General features: G+C 36.9%; 1 protein-coding gene across 6 annotated transcripts in view; it reads right to left on the reverse strand.

The window, feature by feature from the left end:
* The window catches only part of APC (APC regulator of Wnt signaling pathway), a 66216-nt gene extending 60142 nt beyond the window's left edge, over positions 1 to 6074 (reverse strand). For all 6 annotated transcript variants that reach the window (XM_086478947.1, XM_086478945.1, XM_086478946.1 and 3 more), the window contains exon 1: positions 5940 to 6074. In XM_086478947.1, the coding sequence (XP_086335073.1) occupies positions 5940 to 6074 (135 nt within the window). The remainder of the gene's footprint in view (positions 1 to 5939) is intronic.
* Between the last annotated feature and the right edge of the window lie 6984 nt (positions 6075 to 13058).

Genomic DNA, 13058 nt, shown 5'->3' on the forward strand with positions numbered 1-13058 from the left:
ACCACTGAGATGTTCTCTGCATAGTAGGGAAATATCCTTAAGCTTCATATAAGCAATTACTGTGGAGGTATCACACCATTGGTTTTGGTTCATGAAGCAACTACAATCCACTATGTTATATCTGACTTGACCTCTTTGCAGAAATAAGAGCATACCAGATAACTCAGATCACCTGGAAATCGGATTTCCAGTGACAGTTCTGGAAATGATGCTAATATGCTAATGTGTAACAGGATGCACCAAGAAATGCCTACGATACTTAAATTCAACAGTCAAATACAAACTTCTCAAATTATATCACAGTTTTCTTACTACATGTAGCTTATTCACGAATATCAATTCTAGATCAAATACATCTATTTTAAATTGCTCTTCTGGGCACTGAAGCTCTGCTTTCATAGCTTAAACTGATTTTTCAGTTACTTTTTTATTTCTATATGCCTTGGTGAAATGTTACACCGTGTGCAATGCCAATTAAAAATACCTTCTCTGAAGATAAAAGGAAAAAGGGAAAAGGCTAGATGAAGCTAAAAACACTCTCCCTTTGGAAAGAGATGGGAAAGTGCTGTTATTTGGCACAGTAAGTATGCCCAGCAAAATGTATAATTTCTGGTACCTTAGAAGAAAAACTATTGTTAGATTTCTGAAGATGGGATTGCAAACATGGGTACCCATTACATGTATTTATCTATCATCTACTTGCTACTTGAGGAACCTCATATTCAAATAGATACATACACACTACATATGTATATAGCGCATGACAAAATTGTAAAGTTGTATGTATCAGAGGCCCCTGTGAACATGTTGGGGTTCCAATTCTAACTTGCAAGCACACGGCTTACCATGATACATTGAACTAAAAATTCTTGGGCCAGTTACAAAAACACCTACTAGCACCTTCTGTGCTTTACAATGAGGATCATTAAACACTGACGATAAGAGACAGCTGCTCAGAATAAAGTATGTTTTCAATGCTAAATATCAAGAAATGGTGGCGAAGAAGATTGGATGACCATAAAATGGGGTTTGGTGAGTTCAAAGAAAATGTGATCACCTGCTTATCTATTCAAGGAGACACACACTACAAAAGCAGTTACTCCAAAAGAGAGAATCCCTCAGCAGCCGTTTTAAAGCAAATCTTAAAATTTAGGCAAGGGGTGTAATGGGTACCAATAGTATCTGATATTTTATGTCCCTACAAGTGCAAACTTCTAAAAAAGGATGTGATTCAGCCACTGGTATACCTGATGTAAAGGATCAGCACTCTTTTTTTTTTTAAGTCTTATGACTTAAAGATCACAAAATACTACATCCATACAAGGCTGACTAAGAGTTCATGTCCAAAAACTGTAACAAGAGTGTCAAAATGTTGAAAGTCAGTTAGCTCCTGGAACATTCTGAACACCAATCTTCTGTTTTTATAAACAAACATACACTAAAAAACTCCAAGCTGGAAGCAGTACATTTTTCAGATTCCCTCTTTTTAATGAAACAAACAAGCTACTGCAACTGTTAAGTCCCTAACTTGCTAGTCAGTCTTCTATTCCTGCTAAGGATTTGTATCCATCCCTTTAAGCAGTCATAAGAAGATATCATAGGAAAACATATTTGCAGACAAAACAAAATGCAACATAATCATATTTAATTATAAAATCACGCTCAGTTCTAACAAGATATAAGCTTTCTCTTAGTCTCACAAATCCATCACAACAGAAACAAAACTAAAAACAGGCACCATAGCATCTTCCTTAACACACTTTTTACCTTTAATTCTGCTAATTTGAGTATTACTTAATCAACCTCATAAAGTAGGCAAAACACTTCAATCTGGGATGTTATATTCTATAGGCTTAAAATTTCTTTCACAATCACACTAAAGTACCTTAGCTTAACAATAATGCTTAATAATAGCATCACAAGGTTTATTACCCTGCTGTCTACTTGGAAGAAACTCACTAACACCATCCCTGCCAAAAATAAACCACTCTTTGGACCTTCAGTGGACATGGTAGCAACCAGCTCTCTAGGACTTAGTCTTTTAAACCTGAATTCCTTAAAATAAACAAACCAACCAACAATCAAAAAACCCCACAGAAAATTAATAAAACTAAAACCTTTATACGAGGACAAGGATCTGCCCAAAAAACACCCTCCACAAAACAAAAACTGTAAAAAAAAAAAAATCATAAATAAGCAGCTCATGATTTTCTGAGAACAAGAGTTTAATCATTGCCTTGTTTCTTTACAGTGTATGTTTTGATGTTTAGAATGTTTCTTAAAAAATTCAAGAAATCTGAATCAGTTCCACTGACAGTCTTCCTATTTTATTACTGATACGTGTGGACACAAAACAGAGGACATCAAACAAGCTGGGAAATCGTATGTAGAATATAATTTTAAGTGTACTATATGAAGATGAAAGAGAGAATGTTTCGTCCACAGATCATCATGTATAACAAAGATGGCTGTCTTACACAATACGCATTACTCATTTACTCAAACATCCAAGCAGTCAGATAGTGAGCATGGAAATCAAGCATGATGTTATTCTTTTGCTACTTGAGTACTTGAAGTTAAGTTACATATACCTATTTCTGCACAGATTTTATATGGAGAAACATGCTGATATCAATTAGCTTTGACATAAAAAAAATATCTATGCCATCCTTAACACAAAAACTTGTCTTTTACAAGAACCAGGCAGGACAGTCTGACAAAACCTACATTTACATGCACACAGTACTGTAGACAATGTTGGACTGCTTTTTGTCTCTTCATGAATTTCACAGGTTTTGAATTCAAATAAAGCTATGTTAATTTTTTCCTAAAAATATTTTTTTATGCAGTTCCTATCTACATTGAGACACTGAAACTACTCTTCATTTAAGGGCCAACATCATTATTTCATTGACCATCAAACAGTGTATTTGTTGATTTAGAGAGAACATTTTATCATACCAAACTGCTGTACTTCATCTGATGATAAGCCAATAGGAACAACTGAATTTCCCAAGTTAGTCATAATACTCTGAGGGATTTCTTTTGTTTGAACAGTTAATCCCTAGGACACCACAAATTAAAAAACCAAAGTGGACAGTGTTTTACTAACCATTTTGTTACCCCCACTATCAAATTTATCTTTATGTGATGTGTGTGTTTACCGATCATGTTGTTTTCCGACCAGCAAATTAACAGTTTTCACTTTTACAAATAAAACTGAGCTTTAAACATCAAGCATTCAGACACTGTTCTTATATAGGTCAGTAGTAGTTTATAATAAATACATGTGCAAGATGAGCTCATGTTAAGCTTTTAATTCCAGTATGATTACCTTACATTTCTGAAATGGAGCGATTATAAAGATGAGGCATGCTTACACAACATTTTAACACTACTACTTCCAAAATAAATTTCTTCAAAGATATAATATTGTCTTTAAAATGCCCTTCCTAACTACTGTATTTGACAATCAATTAAAGAATACAAGGCAAAAGAGACACAAGCAAGCACATTAATACTCCAAAGAATCACAGTGAGATATTTCTGCACTAGTGCAGAGATCGAAGCTCATGGTGAAAAACCAGTTATATATGCCAAAGAACCACAGCTTTTCTCCCCCACTGCCGCTCCTCTTCTCCCACTAATATTTGGAATTTTACTTGGTAGAAGAGGCTGCTAGGGCTCTGCGACACTTACATACTCCCAAAGAATTGTTTTTTCCAAAATATTTGGAGTTTTAACTGCTTATATGGTAGCCAAAGGGCTTTCAATCTCCACTGCTCTCGTTCTTCGGATTACTTTTCTTGCAATTGTCCCTAATTATGGCACTGAAACCACACAAATCACGCAGCTTCTTTCAGTGGAAGAAAGCCACCGCATGCTTTCTCCAAAAGCTTGCAAAATTAAAATTATCTCCTGACTAAAGAGAATCCTGCAATGATCCTCGTCAAACTTCAGCCACAGACTCCAATCAGACTCCAAGATCATTCCCATACCATCCTTCAGGTTCAAGTCAAGTCAAAGCTAGCTTTCAACCCCTTCTAAACACATATGAAACAAACAAGGGAAAGAAACAGCTTCTTGGTTCAGATGCACAAGCAAGCCCTCCTAAGGAATACAGTTGGGGATTTATTAATAGAATATGGATTTAAAAAAAAAAAAACAAACCTAATCTGAACAATCTCCTCCCCACCCATCCTCTAAAATCAGAAGAAACGCACTGAGTTTGGTATTTGATTTACAGGTTTTTTCAGGTAAATTCCTTAGATCTAGAATGGCATTTCAGGAGAGAAAAAATGTGACATCTACTCTGAATATGTTCATAAATACGCCTCTGTGGAGTGTGATAGAGCCACTTTTTTGTTTGGTGGTCTGCCAGGTTTGAAGTAAGGACAGAAAGCTGTTCCACGTCCCAAATTAATGCCCTAGAGACCAGCTTATACAGCTGGTCTGTCTCTAAGTCAGCGGAAATTTAATTATCTGGACAAAAGCTTAAAAAAAAAAAAAAAAAAAAAAGAACTGTATGGGGAAAAAGAAGGGCAGAAAACTACGAGGAAGATCATCTCCCCTGTTCTTCCCTCTCCTATTTCAGACTGCAATGTCAGGGAGAGGAGGCGAGTTACTGACAAATTTGCTATAATATTAAGAAAAACAGTATAAATAACAGAACTAGCTTTCAGATACATAACTGAGCCAACAAACAATTTTTTTTCCACAGATATTCATGCCAAGCACTGTTTCAAGAAAAAGTGTAAAGGACTACAAATTCATTTCAATTTAGGTAGCAGAGACATTTTCATTTTACACTGCAATGCAAGGATTAAACGTATCTGAAAAATTTGTGCTTCTTTCAAGTGTTGTAACTAGTGACAGTACTTCAGAACACAAGAAAATTTTTAGTTTTACAGTGAATATACAGGTCACAGCCTACATACTGGAGGAAAAGAAAGTTCAGTTCAAAGTATTTTTAATTGCTATATTCGTCAGATTACCATATTTAAAAAAATAAAGATTAGTTATAAAGGAACAGCAAGTCAGTGATATGAACTTTGGAAAGCAATGAGATGGACATACAAATGTTGTTTCATATTTAGAATATGACTACCCTATACAGCAGTATATGCAGAGGTACCAACAATTTCTGAGCCATATTAACTGAGGTGACAAAAGCAGTCTGGTTTTGCTGGCTGTTACCAAAAAGCAGCAGGATTTGTCAGCTTAGGAAGAGCGCTACATTAATGCAGCTATAATGCTTGTGAAATTTGCCTTGTTCATTGTCATGGATCGCACAGATGCAGCTGTGTACGTATCTTCCTACTGATCAAAATCCATCTAAATTCCATCTGAGCCTAGTGTTTCCTCTTGGATAGGTGGCTCTGAAGGCCTACACCAAGCCCATAAAGAATAGATGGACATATCTATGTGAAATTAAATATGAATTTAGGCTTTGGGACAGGCTAGAGAACTTGTGGGTTTATTTTAAAACCAACTTTTCCTTTTGGTGGATGTTAAATATTGTAATTGTAGCAAATCCCACAATTTTTAACCTTACCTTAAAACACTGAGAACCTCCAGTCTGTCCCATGTTTTCAAGAGCTGAACAATACTTCCTTTGTCAAACTGTCTCACCAGACTGGACTTCCTGCTGGTAAGTACAGCAGTGCTACAATGGTAGTGCCTATCATGACACACCAGAAAACAAGCTATGAAAACTGGAAGCTGCTTCTAAAAAAATGTTTTGAAATATTTGAATTTTCAGTTTTAAAAAAAAATATAATTCTTCACTGAGTAGATTTGTTTGTTCTCCCTCACACAGCCTGGAAAATTACTTCTGTAGGAATCTAAAAGCACACAGAACTTCTTGAGCAACTATCAGTCCACGACACAAAAGGTAGTAACAGAAACACTGATGCACACATGCACAGAGGTTGCAATACCTTCATATTAGATGCCTCAGTTTCCAGTTTTGTTAGGTGATTTGAGTTATCCTCTAGTTCTTGCCGAAGGCTGGAGTTCTCCATCTTTAATGCCTCAACTTGCTTTAACAACTGATCATATGAAGCTGCGGCCATCCTGGGCTACCCTCAGCCCTAAAGAAAGTAAGAGAAAATACTGTATTTAAGCATTTTAGGAAAAAAAAAATAAAAAATTATCTAACCATAAAATTATCTACCTCTCTCTCCCATTTACCACTTAACCTTCTGAACATTTAATTTAAATCCATTATACCAAACTATTAATGCCTACAACTAACGCCAGTTCAAAGACTTTTTTCAGTGGGCTTCCATTTGATATACATGATTAAGCAAATAAAAGAAGTTCATTAACAATTGCATTAGGTCTTAGGGGATGCCAGAATACATGCAAGAAAATCATAGCATCATACACTTTTCGCATTTCAGTTCTAACACTGAGAAACTATGCACATAATAGATCATATTTCAACATTTTTGGATAGACAAGAAGCACCGTCAGCCATATCTAAATGATGCTGACTGCCTACTTACTTTATGAAACGAAAGATAGTCACAGATGTTAAAAATTCCTAGGAATAGCATACACTAAAGGAGACGTTGTATGAAAAACAAACAGTAAATATTGACGAATTTTAACAAAAAAAAAAAAAAAAAGGCATCAAATGTAGTAGTAATCAAGTTTTTGTAAAAATACCCTCCAAGGCCTAAAGATTAAAACAAATATACTTACAAAACTCCAACACAGTAAGTGCTCATATTGCACAGTAGAATGAAAACACAAAAGGCTATTCTTGATATCAAGATACCCCATATTATATTTGGGTAATATTATAACACAATCCTGGAACACAATCACAATTATTCAGCCATTACAAAGGAGAAAGAACAAATACTCCGATTTAAATTATAAAATTCAAATAGTTTCCCACTTTCCAAAGGAAAAATCAAGTTGTTCATCTAACAATGAAAGTTAACTAAAACATGGCTAACCACATTTGAAGATCTTTACAGCTGAAGCTATCAATTTCTTACTCATCAGCCATTCAAAAAAATAAAAGGAAGCCTAGCACTTCATACACATACAAGTTATCCTTTCAATGTCATGGCAGGAACTTCCTAAGTATGCAGCCTGTAACTCAAAGGAAAAGAATATAAAAAGCTTAGGGGACAACATTGCCTTTCATTGTTACTGCCGTACTTTGGAAAAGATGAAACTACCAAAACCTCTTATTTAGCATTTTCTGTGTATCCTCCCACTAAGCCTTTGACCTTACTGCTTGTGTTCCTCCTCATGTAATCAACTCTGCTCTTCCAGGCAAACCTTAATTGAAACATCCAGCCTTCTAAAAAATAGGTAAAATTATTCAACAAGGTTTTAATTCCCCAATACTAATCTCGAAAACTGTGTTTAATCTTTCTAAATTTAAGCTCAACAAAACGTAAAGAGTAATATATACCATTGAAGACAGGAACAATAACAAAAGCTCTACTGCACTTGATATGATTAGTTTTTTTCCTTTTCAAGAAGCAAGTCTTCATGCCCTAAGCACCTGTCACCATCAAAGACGGGGGAAGGAAGAACCCAGTCACTTAGGAATTGTGATATCCATGACACTACCAATAAGCTGAAGATAAAAAACCCTTAACAAATTTCTTTTTCAAAATTTTGTCGTGCTTTACTGGAGAACTCATTTTTAGATAAATGAAGGCAATCTGAAACATCTACTCTGTTCCCTGAATTCTATGCTTTTACCATCAGGCTGTTTCACTTAAAAGGTGGAGAGCTGTCAAAAAGAATTGTAACAACAACAAAAAAGAAAAAATATTTTTAAAAAATCAAAAGGGGCAGACTGCTTCTGTTCTATTTCATGATTTCATGTATGTTTTTACTTAAGAAGTAAGTTTCCATCCATTAATAAAACTAACAGCTGTAGTTCACATTTCTTTTCAGAACATGCACTCCATGGACAATTCTGCACAAGCCCAAGAAAAGGTAAATAGAAATGGAAACATTTTCACATTAGTTGTCATAAATTAGTACTGTATCGTAATATTGATAGAATCTGTTGGGTTTAACTCAAGTATATCACATTTATTCTTTTACATGTAATTTACAGAAGCTGCTGTGTGCCATGTATTTCACATGCACTTTGATTCTGGCTAGTGTATCTTTTTCTCACATTATTTTAATTCACAAGTAGTATGAAAGGACAAGTAATGATAAAAAATGTCAAGTTTTTCCATTTTCTGTCCACACCAAGGAATTCTCATTCATAAATTTGGAATTTAAAACAATTAGACATATTAACAAGAGGCATACACACAACAAAGAAAATGGAAAAAACTGAATGAGGGGAGGAGCTACAGAAGACAGCAACTGCATAGCTCTGATATTTTAAATGCAAAATAAGCTTAAATGTACTTCTGTTAAATGAGTGAGGATCCAGTTTCTGAAGAGGAGGTTTGGTTTGTCTTCTCTCCCTCATAATCTAAGTTCCTAAGCTTCCTTTTGTGTATTTTATTTTTGTAACATGGAAGTAGGACACCACTAAGATACAGCACTCTGCCTCAGCCTATGAGTCACTTCCTGATTTATTCAAATCTCAAACTTCACTCCGTGGGTTTTCAGGTAACAAAAATCAAGTTAGCTGATTACCACAAGCTGGGTAATCCAAAACAACTTATTTTTTTCATTAAACAGATGCCCAAATGGGCAATAAGCGACACTGCCATGGGCAGAAACTCACTCCTGCCCATTTGGCACCCGGCAGGAGCCACACTGCCCAACTGCAGCTCTCCTGGCCATGGAGCCGTTTGCCAGAAGGGCGCCTGCACCAGCAGGATTCGCAGCAACGCCTGGCAGCTGCTCTCTGCTACCAGGACATTTACACTGGCACCTCGGGATATGGCAAGAATTTCAGAGAACCTCCTGGGCGGTGGGGGGCAGAAGCATACACCGTATCTTTTGGGAGCAAGGTGAGGTTTAGGCAAAGCGTGCCTGCAGTCAGTACATCCACACCGAAAACTGGAACGAAGGCAGCCAGTCTTACGTTAGCCATACACTGTGAGCCACCTAGGCATCTGCTTCCAGTGACGTCTGCCACCCCACCAGCTGAGGCATCTGAACTTCTTGGGGACATGCAGATGTGTACCTACGTCCCTGGCCCTCCAAGACAATTCTCCTTTTTCCTGCCTGTACAGGAAGGACTATCACGTATTTGAGGAGAAGAGTAAACTACTTTTTAGAAATAATGGATCTCACCTACCCCAACTGCACCGAGGCATGTGACACAGCGCCACATGTAAAACCAGCCACAGTTACAACATGTAAGATGAGATGAGCAAGAAAACTGTACACGGGCAAGGAGTAGCTCAAAGACAAGGCGACACTGGGCAGTACTGAAAGCCAAATTGTTGGGCTGGAGGCAGGCTGTTAACAAGGTTCCCCCAAAACTACCCTGCAACAGATATTTTTAAATGTTTCATTATTGACCTTGGCACAAGAAGTGGCATCAAAACTTGTTTCCATAAGTTCAAGAGGCTTCACGAGATCAGAGGACTACATGTAATACACAAGGAATTCAATGGAGAAATGGAGCAGTAGAAACAGGGTGGAATTAAATAGCATAACAATGTAAGGTCACTCATGTAGGAATCTCGTCACCTGGAAGCAGTAAGTGGGAAGAAGCAATTGAGCCTCTCAGCAGCCAGCCTGCAGGATACCTGGGCACCACCAACACAAGACTGGCACAAGAAGAGCAAACATGATTCCTGGAGTTATCACGTCATTTTACAAAGACATGGGTAAGAAAAGTGAATTTAAGTGGGTGGAGAGTAAGACAGGGGACTAGGGCGTCTCTCATATGAGAAGAGACTTGACAAGCAAGCCTTCCCTGCCTCAGCACAACAAAGGCTGCAACGACATAGCTATACTTTGTTATTAAGAAGGGGAAAACACTTAGGAGGGAGAAAAGTATTTATGTTAAAACACAACATTGACACAGAACAAATGGGTGTCAGTTGGTCATTTATCAACATAGGCTGGCAACATCCATTAGAAGTTGTAAATTCAGCAACACCCTTGCCTAGCTCCCTGCACAGGAAGGAACCGGACTTAGCAGTTCAGAAATCCAATCTCGTATTCCTGTATTCAATACAGAAGAATATTGTTTGTATTTTAAAATCTCTGAGATACCTGTACCTTTTTCTCCTGAAATGATGAAATGCCAAAGCATTTCACAAAAGACTCCATTATTTAATTTTAAAATGGGGAAAACAGACACAGGTAATGCATGACCACAAAGCAGCTTAGGCTTTCAGACACTGAACACTGCAACACCTCTCAGGCACTTATTCTATAGAGTGAAATCACAAGGCTCCATTACACACAAGCTATTCCATGTATATTGAGCTAATACCCTCAAAATCTGTCTCTCTTCTGGAAATACTTTTTTTAGCAATAACCTCAAACTAGACACTTCAGATTAGAATTCAGGTCTCAAAACCAATCCTTGGATATATGCTCCAAATAATTTTGAGTTCAAAAAAATGACTTAAAAACATTTTTAAACACAGAATCAGTGGCATCAGTACAAACTGACTGTACCACCGCATCCCCTTCTTGTAATTTCTCAGTGGTCAAAACACTTGCCTGGGGGAAAGAGTCAAACTCTGGATACTCTCAGCCAGACAGGGTTCACAGCCACATATCACCTCATTCACAACAGAAGTAACCAGCAAGCAGTCTAAAGGAAAGCAAGGAATAGTTTACACATGACCCACTAGTCTGAAGCTGGACCACTGCACATACACACAAAAACATATTGAAGATTATTGGGGCCAGAATCATTGAATCAAGAATAAATGACTCTTCTTCCTCCCCGTATGAAACCACTACAGCAGGGGGGAGTGGATGGGAAGGGAAGAGGAAGAATTCTTGGCCTCCAATATCCATTTCACATTTTGCCCAGCCCAAGGGAAAAAACATGACGCATGCTACACAACCCACCTTTGCAAAGTTCACTATTATGCTTCAGTCAAGCTCCTTTTTGCACTCTGTGTTTGTTCTTCACAGAGTGGTCATCATTCAAAGGGAGGAACAGAGATACCCCTTTCTCTAGATTTACTCCAAGAAATAAGCCTTTTGGATAAAGAAACTTGGAAATTTAATTCCCTCGCTGTACAAAGCACATAAAATCTAGTTCTCCTACTTCCCTGAACCATATTTCTCATCATTAGGAAGTTTCTTCTCCATCTCCTATCAAAATAAGGTCAAATTATGTCAAGAAATTTAATGCTTTACTGAATCAGCACTTTGCACTAATATATACATCAAAGAATTCCAAGATGGATATAACTTTTGCACACTAATATAAAAATGAGAACCCAAATTTATGCAAACATACTAGTAAGATTTAGATATGTACTGTTCTACATGAAGAAAACTATACCAAGAACAACTGCCCAGAAATCAGGAATTTAGATGCATTCTTTTTTAGTCTCAAATCTCAAGAGACAGGAAAAAAAATACAATATTCTCCGAAAACTTATAATTTTTGATTAATCAGAGCCTTCTTCTATGAAATCAATAAGCATATATAGTAAACACACCCTAAAGAGGTTCTAACTAAGAACTCAATTTGTAATACATTACTTAAATCTTATAGAAATATTTCAGACTCCCATTATTACTTTTTCACCCATAAAAGCTATCATTTTTACCAGAGGATCCTACTTTTATAAAGCAACTTTTGTAGAACAAATCAGTCTTAGTCTTTTCAGAACAGAGTCTAAGAATAACCTAGGATATAAAATCCTACCATGTGTTTTTTCAACAAGAGACAGAGACCTTACACTACATAATCTAGCTAGACAACATTTTTAGATAACTACAATCTATTTGTTTCAATTTTATCAATCTTCAGTGGCATAATTATTCTGTCACCCACAGTAACGGCCTGAGGGTGATTTTTTTGTTAGAAAATAAGTTGCACGGGTACTTCAGATAACAACATTGGTGAAAAAAAGCAAAACTGCTTCCTTCAGTAAGGCCCAATTCAAAAAACACCAATGTCAACAAATACTCCTGTTTATGTAATTGAATTAGGGTTACAAACTTTGTTGAGAGTAGTAAAATCAGATGTTCAACTCTCTAATAAGCAAGCAGAGTTTAGCAGTCTACTACCACCACCACTAAGCAGATATACTCCTGTGCTCTGTAACTGAAGATTGTTCACAATCTAGTTTATCTTCTCAATATAACCACTTGTAATCATCGTAACTAAACTCATGAAGATCTAGATTGCAATTTAGTAAAAGCTGGAAAGGATCACAAACTGATTTCTTTCTACACCCATAAATTTTACCCAATCTTCAGTTCTGAGCCCAGTATCTTGTCATTATTATTCTTTACCATTCTGTCAATTTTTTTTATTCATACCATGCAACTAATGGGGATTTGTTTCTTTAAGGGCATACCACACTGAATTCAGGGAAAAATAGTCATACTGCCATGAGATTTTTCCAATTAGTTTACCTTAAATACATTTAAAAACGGATTTTTTGAAGCACTAGGTCTAAGAGTTCTGACTTGGAAGCAGTTAGTGCTAATGCTGGGTTGGCTGCACCAGTGCCTGCCCCCAGCTGTCTGCCCGACCCATCTTCACAAGGTTCTCACCCAGGGAAGAGAGAAGGGCTCAGCTGCTTAAGTGGCAGCTGCCTAAAACACTACAGATTACTGCCTGTAATACAGACTACCAAGGTAATCTGAAATACGTCTTGGTTTAATTTACTATGCTGGGCCATTAACCACAGTGGTTCAGCAGCTGTTACACAGCTATTTCCAAAAGAGGGGTGAGGCTGACACACTGGGGCAAAAAATCCAGCACAGCTGTTCTAAGGTAAGCCAGTCCCACTTACTAACTTCAGCCTTAAAAGGACCATTTTCATACACTTACCTTTACCGACATATTCAAGAGAAGTGAGTGAGTTTTGGTCATTCTTATTCTGAACATATCAAACCATTCCAATTTGCATCAATTCAATTTCTCTGTTGACCAAATACCAGTATAGGCTGGGGAC

The sequence above is a fragment of the Leptosomus discolor genome, chromosome Z, assembly GCF_034619465.1.
Source record: "Leptosomus discolor isolate bLepDis1 chromosome Z, bLepDis1.hap2, whole genome shotgun sequence".
NCBI lineage: Eukaryota > Metazoa > Chordata > Aves > Leptosomiformes > Leptosomidae > Leptosomus > Leptosomus discolor.